This window comes from Dendroctonus ponderosae, unplaced genomic scaffold, assembly GCF_020466585.1.
Source record: "Dendroctonus ponderosae isolate FM_Combo_2020 unplaced genomic scaffold, Dpon_F_20191213v2 Dpon_F_20191213_1, whole genome shotgun sequence".
In the NCBI taxonomy this organism is placed as follows: domain Eukaryota; kingdom Metazoa; phylum Arthropoda; class Insecta; order Coleoptera; family Curculionidae; genus Dendroctonus; species Dendroctonus ponderosae.
Window position 1 is genome coordinate 25,830,796 of NW_026017110.1, and position 13,225 is coordinate 25,844,020.

General features: G+C 33.1%; 2 protein-coding genes across 2 annotated transcripts in view; one reads left to right on the forward strand and one right to left on the reverse strand.

The window, feature by feature from the left end:
- Nucleotides 1–2,553, forward strand: part of LOC125502435 — a 7,816-nt gene extending 5,263 nt beyond the window's left edge. Inside the window, exons 2-7 of the mRNA XM_048660511.1 lie at nt 965–1,092; nt 1,147–1,378; nt 1,429–1,595; nt 1,651–1,863; nt 1,934–2,143; nt 2,270–2,553. Coding sequence (XP_048516468.1) covers nt 965–1,092; nt 1,147–1,378; nt 1,429–1,595; nt 1,651–1,863; nt 1,934–2,143; nt 2,270–2,486 — 1,167 coding nt within the window. The 3' untranslated portion in view covers nt 2,487–2,553. The remainder of the gene's footprint in view (nt 1–964; nt 1,093–1,146; nt 1,379–1,428; nt 1,596–1,650; nt 1,864–1,933; nt 2,144–2,269) is intronic.
- Nucleotides 2,554–5,375: 2,822 nt separating this feature from the next.
- On the reverse strand, nt 5,376–12,328 carry LOC109543709. The gene is made up of 4 exons (XM_048660512.1): nt 12,158–12,328; nt 10,735–10,861; nt 6,651–6,731; nt 5,376–6,580 (listed from the first exon to the last, which is right to left on the reverse strand). Exons 2-4 carry the CDS (start codon nt 10,855–10,857, stop codon nt 6,314–6,316), a joined length of 471 nt encoding a protein of 156 aa, XP_048516469.1. The 5' UTR covers nt 10,858–10,861; nt 12,158–12,328; the 3' UTR covers nt 5,376–6,313.
- Between the last annotated feature and the right edge of the window lie 897 nt (nt 12,329–13,225).

Sequence of the window (13,225 nt, forward strand, 5' to 3'; positions counted from 1 at the left end):
TGTTTTTCCATATTGTTGCAACAGTAGACTTTCCAAGTGCTAATTCCTTACAAATGTCACTCTGCTTTACTCCACTTTTTATTTTGTTAATAATCTCCTACTTTTCATTTAGTGAAAAAGCATTGCGTTTTTGTTTTTTCATTCTAAAACGATTTACATACATAACGCGGCAAAAAACAACTCACTGCCTGTTTCTCGCTCTCACTAATATAAACAACTCCGCAGGATTGGTGTTGCTGAGCGTGGAAGTTCGTTATAAACGGAAAGTGAATATACAACTATCCTAAAAAGTGATTGTTATATCCGGAAGTTCGTTATAAACGGGTTCGTTATAACCAGTAAAAAAATACGTTGGTCTTTATGGACGACGTTTCAATTAAAGGAAAAAAGTTCGTTTTAACCGAAAGTTTACTATAACCGGGCTATATCATTATAAGCGGACTTTACTGTAGTTTCCAATATCGACTTTTTAATGCGGCAATTAAAATTATGTAGATTTCAGTCAATTAATTTGTCTAGACGTGTTTTTTATTGGCTTGGCTGATTGGAAATATAAACAATGTAAAATTTAGGTTTAGTAACTTAAAATAAAATAAAACATAAAAGGGCATAGATGATAATTTTTTAATACATAAAATCAGTATTAGACTGATCTAGTTTTCTCCTCTATTTTTGTGTTTTCCTGTACATAATATTAAATTAGCAAAATTGCCTTTATAACCAACTAACTAAACTGTCTAACATTTTATATGGAAAACTCAAATAATTACTTCATCTACAGTAGGTACATTTCCAATAAACTAGCAGTATTTTTTAAAAATTAGCTACCATTAAGACCAGTTTTTTAACCGTTCAAATTACCATCTAATAATAGCTAATTTGTCGGTTTTTCCTCCATTAGTTAAACCATTAGACTTTCGCGTAGATAAGAATAATTTACGATTGTTTTTCTTCTTGATATCAGCCAGCTTTTCAAAGAGGAAGATCAAATTCTGATGGAGCCGCCCTGCAATTGCTCGACTCTTCAGAAGCATTTCCCAGCTTATCGAATACTGTTCTGGAAAAACTTGGTTTATATGGGGACGCCACCAGGTCCGTAGCTTTACCGCACGGTGTTAAGCCATCTTTTAGCTTTGATTTGTTTAGAGAGCAGCTGAATGAAGACTCGGTGGAACATAAATTCACGAGTTTGTCCTTAGCTTTTACCATAGACGCTACAACGATTAAGGATAGATGTGAGAGGCAGAGAAGAGGCCGAGACCAAACGGAAAACAATTTTAATCAGGAAGTTGAGAGGCTGAAGGATAAATTGGCTCTATTGAAGCCGTTGTGTGTGGATTTTGAAACCGCTGATCTTCTATCGAATTTGTTTGCTCAGGTAACAAAGCCATTTGCCTGGAAAAGGTGGATTAACTCAGGAAAATTTAGGTGGAAACTTTAACTAAAGCCGCCTCCTTGGTGTCGATAGCGGCAGAAAGATATGGAGCCGTCCAACACGAAGAACGCCTGACTGAGTCGGTTCAGTTGATGGTTACTCATGTCCAAACCCTCAAGCAGCAAAGAGACTCAGCCTTTAGGCAGTTGCAGTATACCAAGTAAACATCAAACTCACTCCTCAAATCTACCTCAAGTGAAAACTGAAATTTTCAGGCGCGTTTTACAAGAACCAGTTGTACATACAGAAACGAATGCAGCGAACCAGAAGTCTGGACAGAATAAAGTTATGGTTAGCAAGCGACGAGCTAGCACAGATTCAGTGAATTTTAGCAACCCGCATGTTGATCAAAACGTGAAATTGAACAGGAGGATTTCGGACCTTTCCTTTCGAGCTTCTCTAGGCAAAACCAGATCGAGCAGATTAGAGTAAGTGATTCAGTTCAGTCGTGAAAAACGGCTATAAATCGATTGTTTCAAGTCGCTATTTCGATTCCAGCTTGGGAATGGAATTGAACAAAATCAAAGAAATGTCTTTAGACGAAGGGTTTAAGGACGAGCCTCTGACAGTGTCCGAGAAAACAACGCCCGAAGACTCAAAGGAGGACTTAGATTCGGATTTTGAAGCAAGTTGCCTGGCTGAGAACGTATGTGCTGGTCAAATGCCCAAAGATGAACATATTGTAGCAGAACTTTCTAGTATCATCAAGTAAGTCACTACAAACCGGTTTGGTTTAGTCGCAATATTAGAATTTGTCTTTTAATTGGGCGTTAAAAGGCCTAAAATTGATTTTTAAAACATTTTTAAATACTCATTTTGTTGGTATCATTCTAGATTGAAATGTATGATCTACATTGAAGGCATCCGAAAGAAATTATTGCAAGTTTCAAAAAAATGGTCAGAAAATGGTTATCTTCATGCCTTCCTCAACTCTTGTGCAGTTTTGTGTTTTTCCGTCAGTATTCTGACCTTGGCCAGTATATTTCTGGAGCAAGAATGTACTAAAGGGCCTACTTATTGGTTATTTCCTTGGCTGAAAAAGAGTAAATAATTTAGGATGCCTTCCCTCTGGCTAGAATTTTCTGATTAATATATGTAATATATTTTATTACAAAGTGTTAGTGTGTTTTTATTGATCTTATCGTGTCCTGAAAATCAACCGCAAGGTGTTAAAACAATGTAACAGAAAACAACGTTTATTGATAACAAGAGAAAATAAACAGGTTAGTTAACGGGAAGAGTTGAGCACATTTTCGGGAGTAAAACCAATAAAATCAACCGCCATTCACATTTTTCTGCTATTTAATAATTTTGTTTCACTTTATTCTCAATTAGTTAATGTATTTACTAAGCTAAACTGGCCGTCAAAAAGAGAGCACCAATATTTTCCTAAAAAGAATTGAATTACTTTATCTCAAAAAGCTTTCGAGCGATTTATTTTTATTTGATTTCCAGCTTTATGCATTTTTGAGTTTGAACATTTTTTTTCGGTGTGTAGGAAAAAGTTGAGCAAAGCAACACAATTTATAACTGAGATTGCCATTTCTTGATTCCGTAAGGTTAAAAATTCATTCTTAAATTCGTATACTAGATTTTTCAATACTTTTTGCTTTATTTGATGTTACTCAAAAATTGTCATCAAATCGATCAAAGTGAAGAGCGCATTTTTTTTTAAACGACTCAACAACAATGTTGAAAATAAACCGAAAATAACACACCCAATATAAAAGGAGAAATTGTATAAAACCAAAGGTTTAAAAAAATAAACAAATACTTCGGGTTTTGTAAAATGCCGATAAATTAAGAAAGGCAATTTTGAGATAACGCAACTTAAAACTGAGTATTCTTGTGAAGAGCGGTTTCTAAACTATTTTCTACTAAAACTAGGTGTCCTTAATTTCATTGGAGTCGGAAAATATCGGCTTATCAGTTGGACCTTCGATTACCAGTCCTTTCGCACCGAAAATGAAGCGTAAAAATGGCCTCATTGATTCCAGGAGTTTCTGAGCTCTAATAGCGGAATTCTAAAAATAAATCAGTTCAATAATATATTTAAAGTTGAATTACAGTTAGAAAAGTTTTTCCTATAAATATTTTTAAGCGTCAATAATCCTTTGTATACTTACAATCATGTATTCTCCGAATGTATTGGATAAATTGGTAACTAGAGTAAACGATGAGCCGAAAAGCTGATCAGGAATTTCCAACGAAACCGGTTTTCCTGGTGTAAATTTCACAATATCTTCGGTCGTTGTGGGCCCTTTTGGAGTCGTTTCCCACGCAAATCCTTCAAGGGCAGATTTGGGAGAACGTTTCACTCTCTGAAAACGACAAAAAATGTGTGGTGTTGAGTGGAAACTAAATGTTACATTGGCCAAATTATTGCTGTACTTTTGAGAAAATATCCACATTAACAAGTGAGTATGTATTTTACGATATTGAATATAGACATGAAAAATCTAGTCAACATCGCGCTAAAACTTTTGGGTTTAGGGCTTGAAATACATGGCAAGCTCTCACGTGTAAAGTAAGTTGCTTCTAGAAGAACTTTTTGCAACTTTAACGCAAACAATGCAGCTCTTGACCAAAATGAATCGGTTTTACTAGAAAAAGTCGCATTTTTCTAATAAAGATTTAGGTATAATAAGATGAAGTAGATGATTTTTGATCTTTTCACATTGATAAAATTTACTTCCATATCTTTTGATGGCTATGAACCACATAATATGAGTGCATTCACGGTGGAATATGGATTGAAATGTGAGATAATATTTTTTTATTGAAAGCATATATACTTTCTGAGCAATTTTATTTTGATGGTAAAATGGCATTTCTGGGTACTTTTTACATAATAATATACATAATGGTATTTCTTAACAAAGAAACCCTGTTTATTATGTGGGGTACGGCATTTTTTATTTCGTTCTTCGGTTTTGAGAATAGCATGGTTTTCTGCGCGTTTGACTCTATTTTGTTATCACTTGACTAATTTTTTCTTAATTCAAGTACTTTGCATGTTTTTTGGTAAAGCCATAAAATTAGTTTTTTATATAAAAAATAATTAAAATTCCTTTTATTCCCTCTCTTTTTTAAGGAAAATATTCTTTGCATTGAGTAGGTAAAAGGTAAAAAAGTAAGGTAAAAATTAATTTCTTAAATGCGGAAAAGATAGCAACCAACTTTTTTCTGCAAATTTTAATGGACTTATGATCCATAAGAGAGATATAAAGATCAGCTTTCTTTCTCTTACTCCAAATTCTATTGGCTGCTCGGGTGCATTTTCAACAAATTAGCAAAATCTTAAAATTTTTATGACTGAAACTATTTTTTTTTTAAACTTATTGTTGTATAAAACACATTAGTATCAAAGGGTGGAAAATTTCAATTCAATTCATCTAAAAAAATAGTTTCCGAAAAGAAATAGTTTTTGTCAATTGAGATGTTTGAAATTTTTGAAAATTTGTAAAAAAGCAGCTAGTGAAACTTTGAACAAGCAAAACGAAGCCGATTTCTTCCTATAACAGTCGAGGGAAAAATCAAGTCGCTTTTAAATACCGTTATTTCGGAATTAATTTTCAAAATACCTATTGCAAACTGCTGGTCGAATATGTCGGAGGTGATTTTATGAGACACTCTGGATACTGGAGAACAATTCTAGAATACTCACAACGAACAACTGAGAAAACATTTTTCTGTCTATCCGTTCAGACGCAATCAAGCTATTTGTTGCTGAAGGAATAGCCAGTGTAAAGCTTATTCAAGAGACTAATTTGGATGAAAATTTCCCGAAAAATGGCAGTTGTTTCAATTTCCATAGGACCGCTTTTTATCCTTTGAATATTTAAACTCAAAACTAGTTTGATTTTTTCCATCTTTGGCATCTTAGTATTACGTTTTAGTCAACCCTCAATCCACAAACTACCTACAATAAAACACATGCTTGTTATAAATAACATTTACTAAAAACTCTATGTACATGCACTAAAAAAAAACAGGCATCTTTTTCAAATTATTTACAATTTCCACAACTTTCCATTGATATTTCGAATAGAAAATGATACAAATTCTACATGGGAATAATGACAAAACCGCTTTAAAGATTACAGCGACGCGAAAGAAATGTTGACATCCGTAACTCTAGCTGCATAATTTTAGATACTAAACGTTTTGACTAGAATAAAACTCTTCAAAAAGTCGATATTTTGAAACATAATAGTAAGCGATGTCTAGCGACTACTAATGAATATAAAATCTTTATAAATAACTTAAAAAAAATATCGTTGTAATCTTTAACTAATGTGGGTCAGACCGTCTTGTTTACATGAAATTAATCATCTAGATTTCAGTACATTATATCATTTTGGATTGTGTAATACGAAGGAATAATTTCTATAAAAAAAGAGAAAGGTTGTCCCTCGCTTTTAGCAAGAAGCAGCAGTTGAGTGGAATGTTCTGACCTTGCTTGCAGATTGTTAAGAGTGAAGACTTTTCCAATTGCGCTTTTATCATGCAAAGTAAAAGACAAGTGCAAAGGACAGTAATTAATGAAAAATCAGTCCTCTCAAGGTTTTCTTATTAAATAAAAACATGACTAAATTGGCCTCAAAGATAATCCAACAACACACTGAAAGGAAACTTACGTATAACGATTTGATCTTGACAATTTTCTGATTTTGCATAATACTGAATCGAGAGCAGCCAAGGAAAGTGAAGTAAATTAAACATCTAATGGGCAATTACTGCGGAAAGATTAATCATTTTGCAAATTGCGCATTTCCTATACTTAAAAGAACAAATCAAAATCAAGAAATCGTTTGATTTCAACTCAGCTACTACTTGCCAGAGCCTGCACAACACAAACCATCTTGATAAAATGTTCTATTTGTGCCCGCCTAGAAGCGATCCCAAGTTGAACCCTCCATGGTTCGAACCAGATCCAGAACCGCTTCCCAACTTGCTCGTTACAATGTTGAGCAGTGGAGCTGCCGCTTCCAATTTAGAGCCAATAGCTCCGGACAGAATCTTCGATAGCGAAATCACCGGATCGGTTGGAGGCTCGATGCCATGCGCCTTGTTCTTAGCGATGTTCTGATGATCCAGTTGGTCAATCCAATGGGTTTTTTGGTCGATGAATTTATTCAATTTCTGTGAAGAATTCCATGTTGGACCGACAGCCATTAGACCATTCGATTTTAGGGCCTTTGGGAATACTTACATCAAAAACGAATCCTAAAATCGCATCTTTGACGCCAAACGCTACTTCCACCTTTGCCTTGTCTTTATACCCATTATGTTCCTACAAATTGTGCATTTCAAGGTATTTATTTACAAGTGATGAGGAATAGGGATATTAAATGTATATTCTTTGTAGGACTAAGTGATATTGTTTATTTTATACTTGGCCGTAGGTTCTTGATGTTTTTTGTGTGTTTAGGTTTTTCCGGTGGGAAACTAATGCACTGAAAAGTCACAATTTTCCTATTAAATGTGCCGTAATTTGCTTATTATTAAATGTGCAAGAATGTGCAAAAACAGTTTTTAAGTCGTAATTTACAATGTAATAGTTAGAAGTGTTTGATCGAAACACACATAGTTTTAGTGATGCGCGGTTTTAAATACCTTATATATTTTAGCACTTTTGTCTACGGTTCAATGACGGGTATTTAAAATACTTCTCCGGTAATAATTTGCTAATAAAAAGATTAATTTTAGCATGTAAAAGGGAAATTTATTGAACTACATTTGCCTCTTCTAAAGAGAAAATTAGGTTTTTCTCAAGTGGTTCAAAAGTATTTCTGAAAATAGTTTCGGACGTTTTTCGAATTTTTCAGTTTATTGCACACGTTTGCTGATTTTGTTGAAAGGGTTCAAATTTATATAAAAGTACCTACAAAAATGTCTGCCAATAACTCAAATATCCATCTTTAAGTGGGAAAACTTGGATTCTTCAATTTTGTCGAAGATCACTTACTTTTGAGCGATTTTAAAATCACGCATGAAGATCATCATTCAAACCTTCAATTAATTCGGTAAAGAAAACTTTTCTGCAAGACAATTAGAACCCTTTTATAAACTAGCAAACAAACTTTTGCAAATTTAAGAATTTGTATTTCTGTTTATAAAAGTAATTTCTAAAATGGAATTTAGTTAATTAACTCAAGAATTGGCGTTTTTTCCAAAAAATGCACTTTATTCTGATTTTAATCTTAATTGTTCTTTGTGGAAAAAGACACAGGCTTTACTTGTTAGTAGATAAACCAGTGGCGGCCTCTGACAAATTTTTAAAGCAGTCGAACGAATCTCAATCATTCAATTTCTGTGATTCTCTTCATCTGAGAACAATTTCTCATTGTTGTTTAGTTTTTTCTTCCCAGATCTCTTAGAGCTTTTGATCTTGTGATAGTGTGATGATCTTGAATCAAAAAACTGAAAAGTTTCTATCTTGCTATATTATTGTAATTTTTAAGTTAATTTAACCGTGCAGCAATCCAGAAAGTTGCGTAAAATTCGATACGGGAAACAACCGATATTTCTCTGCTACTCAATAAGGCGTTTGTCGCTGGACTGAATACAGCGCTTTAATATTTAGTTTTAAACCGCAGTGTTGTTTTCTTTAACAATATTTTATGAACATTTTTGTCATAATAAGCGTTGGTTTTTATTTCCATAAAATTCTTCACTTGCAAAATTTTTCCGGTCGTAAAACGCACTTTTACTCTGTGCCCAATTGAAAACAAAATTACATATTTTCCTATTCTTCAAGTCATCGTTCACAAACCGCTCGATTGCCCAATTACATGACACAACTAACACTAAAATTATTTAAATGGCAATTTGTTTAAACACAAATTATGCATTAAGTTTGGACCAATAGAAGATTCGATTTGCGTAACTGCGCTATTGCACGCGATACCCTTGACCCTAAACAAAATTTTTTAACAGTTGCTTTAGGCTTGAATTTTAATTACCTTTAAGTGCTTTTGGTTTTGCCCAATATTGTGCGATGGCCTAATTAATGGACGTTCTGCAATTCTCGGACAAAAAAAACTGCCAGTGCTTTAAACATTAGACGCAAACCAAACTAAATTCCACGGATCATTTACGCACTATAATGTTAATTTTGTTATAACATATGCCGAAAATTATCATTATCGAAGTCATCACATGGGCGATGTAAGTTATTATATAACCGCTTAAGAGCTCGCCACTTTTCCACTTTTACTTTCTTTGGTAGCGTTTGCAATTATCGAGGAGGATAGTTCTACCTGAGCAAAATTAGCCGCTGCTCGGCCTAAACATGGCGATTGCTTGTTTTATTAATTGCTGGAAAGTCAAGTAAATTTTAAATATTGATGTTATCTCGGCGATTAGTTGCAGTTTTGTATTTCATAGAATGTTGAAGAAGGCAGACTTGTTGTGAGATGTTGAGGAGTTTTACACCTTTTGAATGAACAGGCTCATCGACGTCCATCTATTTTTTATTTCCTTATTTTAATTAGATTGCATGTGAAATATTCAATTTCAGACAATCATTTATTTAGAATGAAGTCGCCCAAAAGTAATATAGTTGTCGTAAAGTAGAAAATAATTTATTGAACAATAAAATTTGCTTCAGAAAAACTAAAATATTCTTAACAATAAACTTAGTGTTTATATATTTTTTTGAAGTCAAATCTTAAACTAATTAAAAAAAAATGTTTTAGTCGTTAGTTTCCTTTTTTTTAATTTGCAGAAACTGAAAAACTTTATTATCAGTTTTCATCTAAGTCAACAAACCATTGGAAAAACGTAAATTACGCTCTCATCAATTGGAAAAATTAATTTGGTCAGTGCAAATGTAATCAGTCTTTCCTTGGTTTGTTATCAAGAACCTTTTCATATCGCATAATTTGATTAAATCTTCATATTTTTACATGAAACACTGTGTTTAAAACTGTTGGCTTGAAACTTTTATTTTGAAAACATTTTATTGGAATCTTTGCAATTTTTCTTCATGTTAAGAATTCATTACATTTTCTGTCGTAATAATTTGTCTTTTTCTTATTTTGTTATTTCCGTTTCAATATTTAGTTTAGATTTGATTCTAGCCAGTGAAAAATGTGGATATTTGAAAGCAATCTCGAATGTTTATTCAGAGGAGAAAAATTATTTCTTATTCCGCTGGTTTAAGCAAGTAATTTTATCGTTTTCTGTTATGTTTTCAGCAAATCACAATTTTCAAAATCTTCCGTTGTTCCTTAGAACGTCTTTTCTGTTAGTTATGTTTAATTTTCAAACTCGTTTCTTGCTTTGCTATTAACTACTTTCACTAAAAACGAATGGATTTCTATTTTTTTCTTTTTCCAATATCCACTTTTTGTTGTTTCCGTTAATCATAGATCACATCTAATAATCGTGCATGCTGTTTGCGAAAGTAGACTATCAATTAATTTATTGTATTAAATATTTAAACTAATTTTAAAGAACGTATTTGAAACGAAAAATTTCAAATTTTGATTAACTTGGAGCAACTTGGAAATTATTATTACAATTTTTCTTGTATATTGTGTAGCCAGTTATGAATAATAATATTAAATAAATAAAACTAACAAGATTAAAGGAGGTGAAAGCTAAAGTAAAAATTTTTCATCTGTTCGATGAATGATGACAACTTTTATGATCTTATTTATGTGACTGCAACCGCAATTTTCGTGTTAAATTAGAAGCCAACAGTGAATTGATAAATTTTCTGTTTATTTCCTAAACAAATCAATTAAGTGGGTGTATTGGTTAATTAAATTGCACGCATAAACTTTTGCAGCAAATTGCACCACGGTATAATGCAGCACTTGCGCAGATTTTTACTTTTCTTTTGGAAAAACCAATCGAAGGTTGGTGTAAACCTTTCTAGTTCCAAGAACGTTTGATATTTGCTCCAATATGTCTAAAATGCGTACCTAGTTTGATTGTAAGCTGGTGTTAAAGGATTATGTAACTACGCGCGTAAACTAATCTGCATTTAACACTCGCATGAATTTCCTAGCTTAAATTACGATCTTTATGAAAAAAATCGCTAATGTTTTAACTAAAAGGTTTCAAAAATTCTTAATAGCGGCGATGAGAATGATAACTAGACGGTAAGAAAAACTAAAAAAAAAACAGGTAAGTGTTTTGCGATTTAGACCGCCGTAGAGAAACAAGTTATCAAAACTACCAACTCCTCCTCTAACAATGTGTTAATACAGTCTTTGTTGTTTGTGCGAGCATATTTTCAACATGATTTATTAGATTTTTTTTGTTTTCTATTCGACTTTACTTACTTCCGATTCATGTGAATCTATGCTTGGACTGGCACTTCTTTTGGCTAGACTCCGGCTTTCCGTTCCGGTGATTACGACTAGCAGGATTGCTAAGACAGCAGATGACCAAATAATTTGTTTCATTTTTCTAAAAAAAATCAAATTTTCAATATTCAAACTCTCATTCACACTGTAAACGTATCGACAACAGCATCAATTTCTCTTCTATCTCGACGAGTAAAACGTTGCAAAACACTTTAACAGTAATAAAATTAGCATTAATATGGCTCGAGTATTTGTTTATTTTAGAGCCTTAACCTCGGTTCACTTTTACTTTCTAGACTGGTTTCGATTTTTTATATTTGCGCTAATAAGTGTCAGTTGCAATCTCGTTGATTATTTCCACCAACGATATTTGCCAGCCATTTTCCGAATACCTCGGTATTGATTTGAAAGTTGTGTTTTGATTAATTACTTGGTTGTTGCTAATTAATGTTTCTTTCTATTCGCAAATTAACAATCTCTCTTGCTTAACGCCACTTAAAAATCTTCCCAATGGCCACTCATATAAGCCATAAAATCAGTAACATATAAAACAAAAAGTATAAACAAGAACTGACATTTTAAGAAAGCAAATATTAAATGGAAGAACAAGATCAAAAATACATAATAATGACAAAATTTAAGTCATGCTGACTAATTTGGTTGAATTAATGAATCTACAATTAGCATTTGACTTCGGTTGCCACCATACATCTTCTGCAAAATTTCAAAAAACGAACATCAACGAAGTGCAACGAATTCAATAACCAAATTAACCTTTTCATACCAATAAATTATTAAAGATGTGGACTTGCCGGTTGAACGGTTTCTAAAAGAAAAGGTCATCAGTAACCGCAACCAAACCGAACCCATTGACTGAGGATTAGATTGAAATAAAACTATCACTTTGGCAGAAAAAAACACAGTAAGAGAAATTGCCGCATCTATGAATATTGCATGAAAAATATCCATTGATATGCAAATTGGGATGAGTAAACTTCCTTATATAATTTAAACTTGCGAACGTACAAGCTTGACTAAATAAATAAATAAGTGTGATTTAAATTAGTAGTGTTAAATAAACATTAAGAGAAGAAGCTAAAGTGATATGTGCGCTATTAAATTAATTGAGATAATAATAAAAATACACAAAAAAATCTTACTCAAATAGTCACCGAAAAACAAAACCCTAAGTTTTTTCAAAAAGTTTACCAACACAACTGTCAAACCAAAACTGAGAGACGACCAATCAGACGTCGTGAATCCATTAGCACTCTGCGCTGGGTCGCAAATCTGAAGATGGCGGGTGGGGATGCGATTCGAAAATGGCACCAAAGACGCAAACAAATCACCTCTATACTACATCAAAGCTAAGTTAGATTGGAAAAAAAATTCTTCTTACACTAGACGGTGCTGGGTCTTAACTGGTGAATGCGGCGTATCGAACGTAAAAGAGCTTCTTATTTCAAAGGAAACGTATGTAGGTCGATGGAGGCCGAGAAACCAACGAGCAAAAGCGAGTGAGACCAGCCAAGACGAGGTCAAAGAGTGACATTCGGGGGATGGAGACCTTTTGGGGGGTGCTGTATAATCGGTCTTAAGTCACCAACTTCTCCAGTTGCGCATTGAGTCCAAGTAATGCTCAAAATGCAGTCAATTTGAAGACACTCAAAATAGTTTTCCGCTTCTGGTTATTCGATAAGAGCCCCAAAATACATCTGCCCTTTAGAGTTGCCCGAATAATTAATCAGCTGATATTCACGCTCAAACTGATTTTACCATTTTCGAAAGCTGCTACTTCATTTAATTCCAAAATATAGAGTGTTAAAACGGACTTTCTAGCTCAAATGGTTCTTGAGATATGAGGTAAAACGTGTGGTGGCAAAGGGTGGCCATCTCGTTCACCAGATTTAACAGCTATTGATTTTTTACAATTGTTCATGAATTTTGATTTTATGCTATCAATTTTATTTATCTTTAATTAGTCGCGACAATTTACAAGTTCTTCGAACTTCTAGTCATTTTTTAATTTTTTGTTGCAAATTAAACTAAACTATCGAAACGACTGATTATTAAAGATTTCACTTCAAGACTGATTTTTTGAGTTGACTGATTATGGATGAAGATTCCTAATCGTTTGCCGTAGTACTCATTGCAAAATCATTAAAAAATATGTAAGTAGGAAACACATTCAAAAATCGGAATTATAGATTTGGAAATAAATAAAGTAAACAGCGCTAGAACTGCGTTGAACTCAAAACTAAGCGCTTCACTCCATCTCTTCGATTATATGAAATTTTACGCATGTATTTTGTTTTTTTTTTATAGAAAAACCATGACTTTTTTGGCAATTTTCTAAAAAGATGCTCTAAAGCGTCATACTGAAAAAGACCTTAATGAAGATGCAGCGATAGTCAAAATGCTATATATCGATTGTTAATGATAAAAATTCAAAAGCAGAGCAAACTGA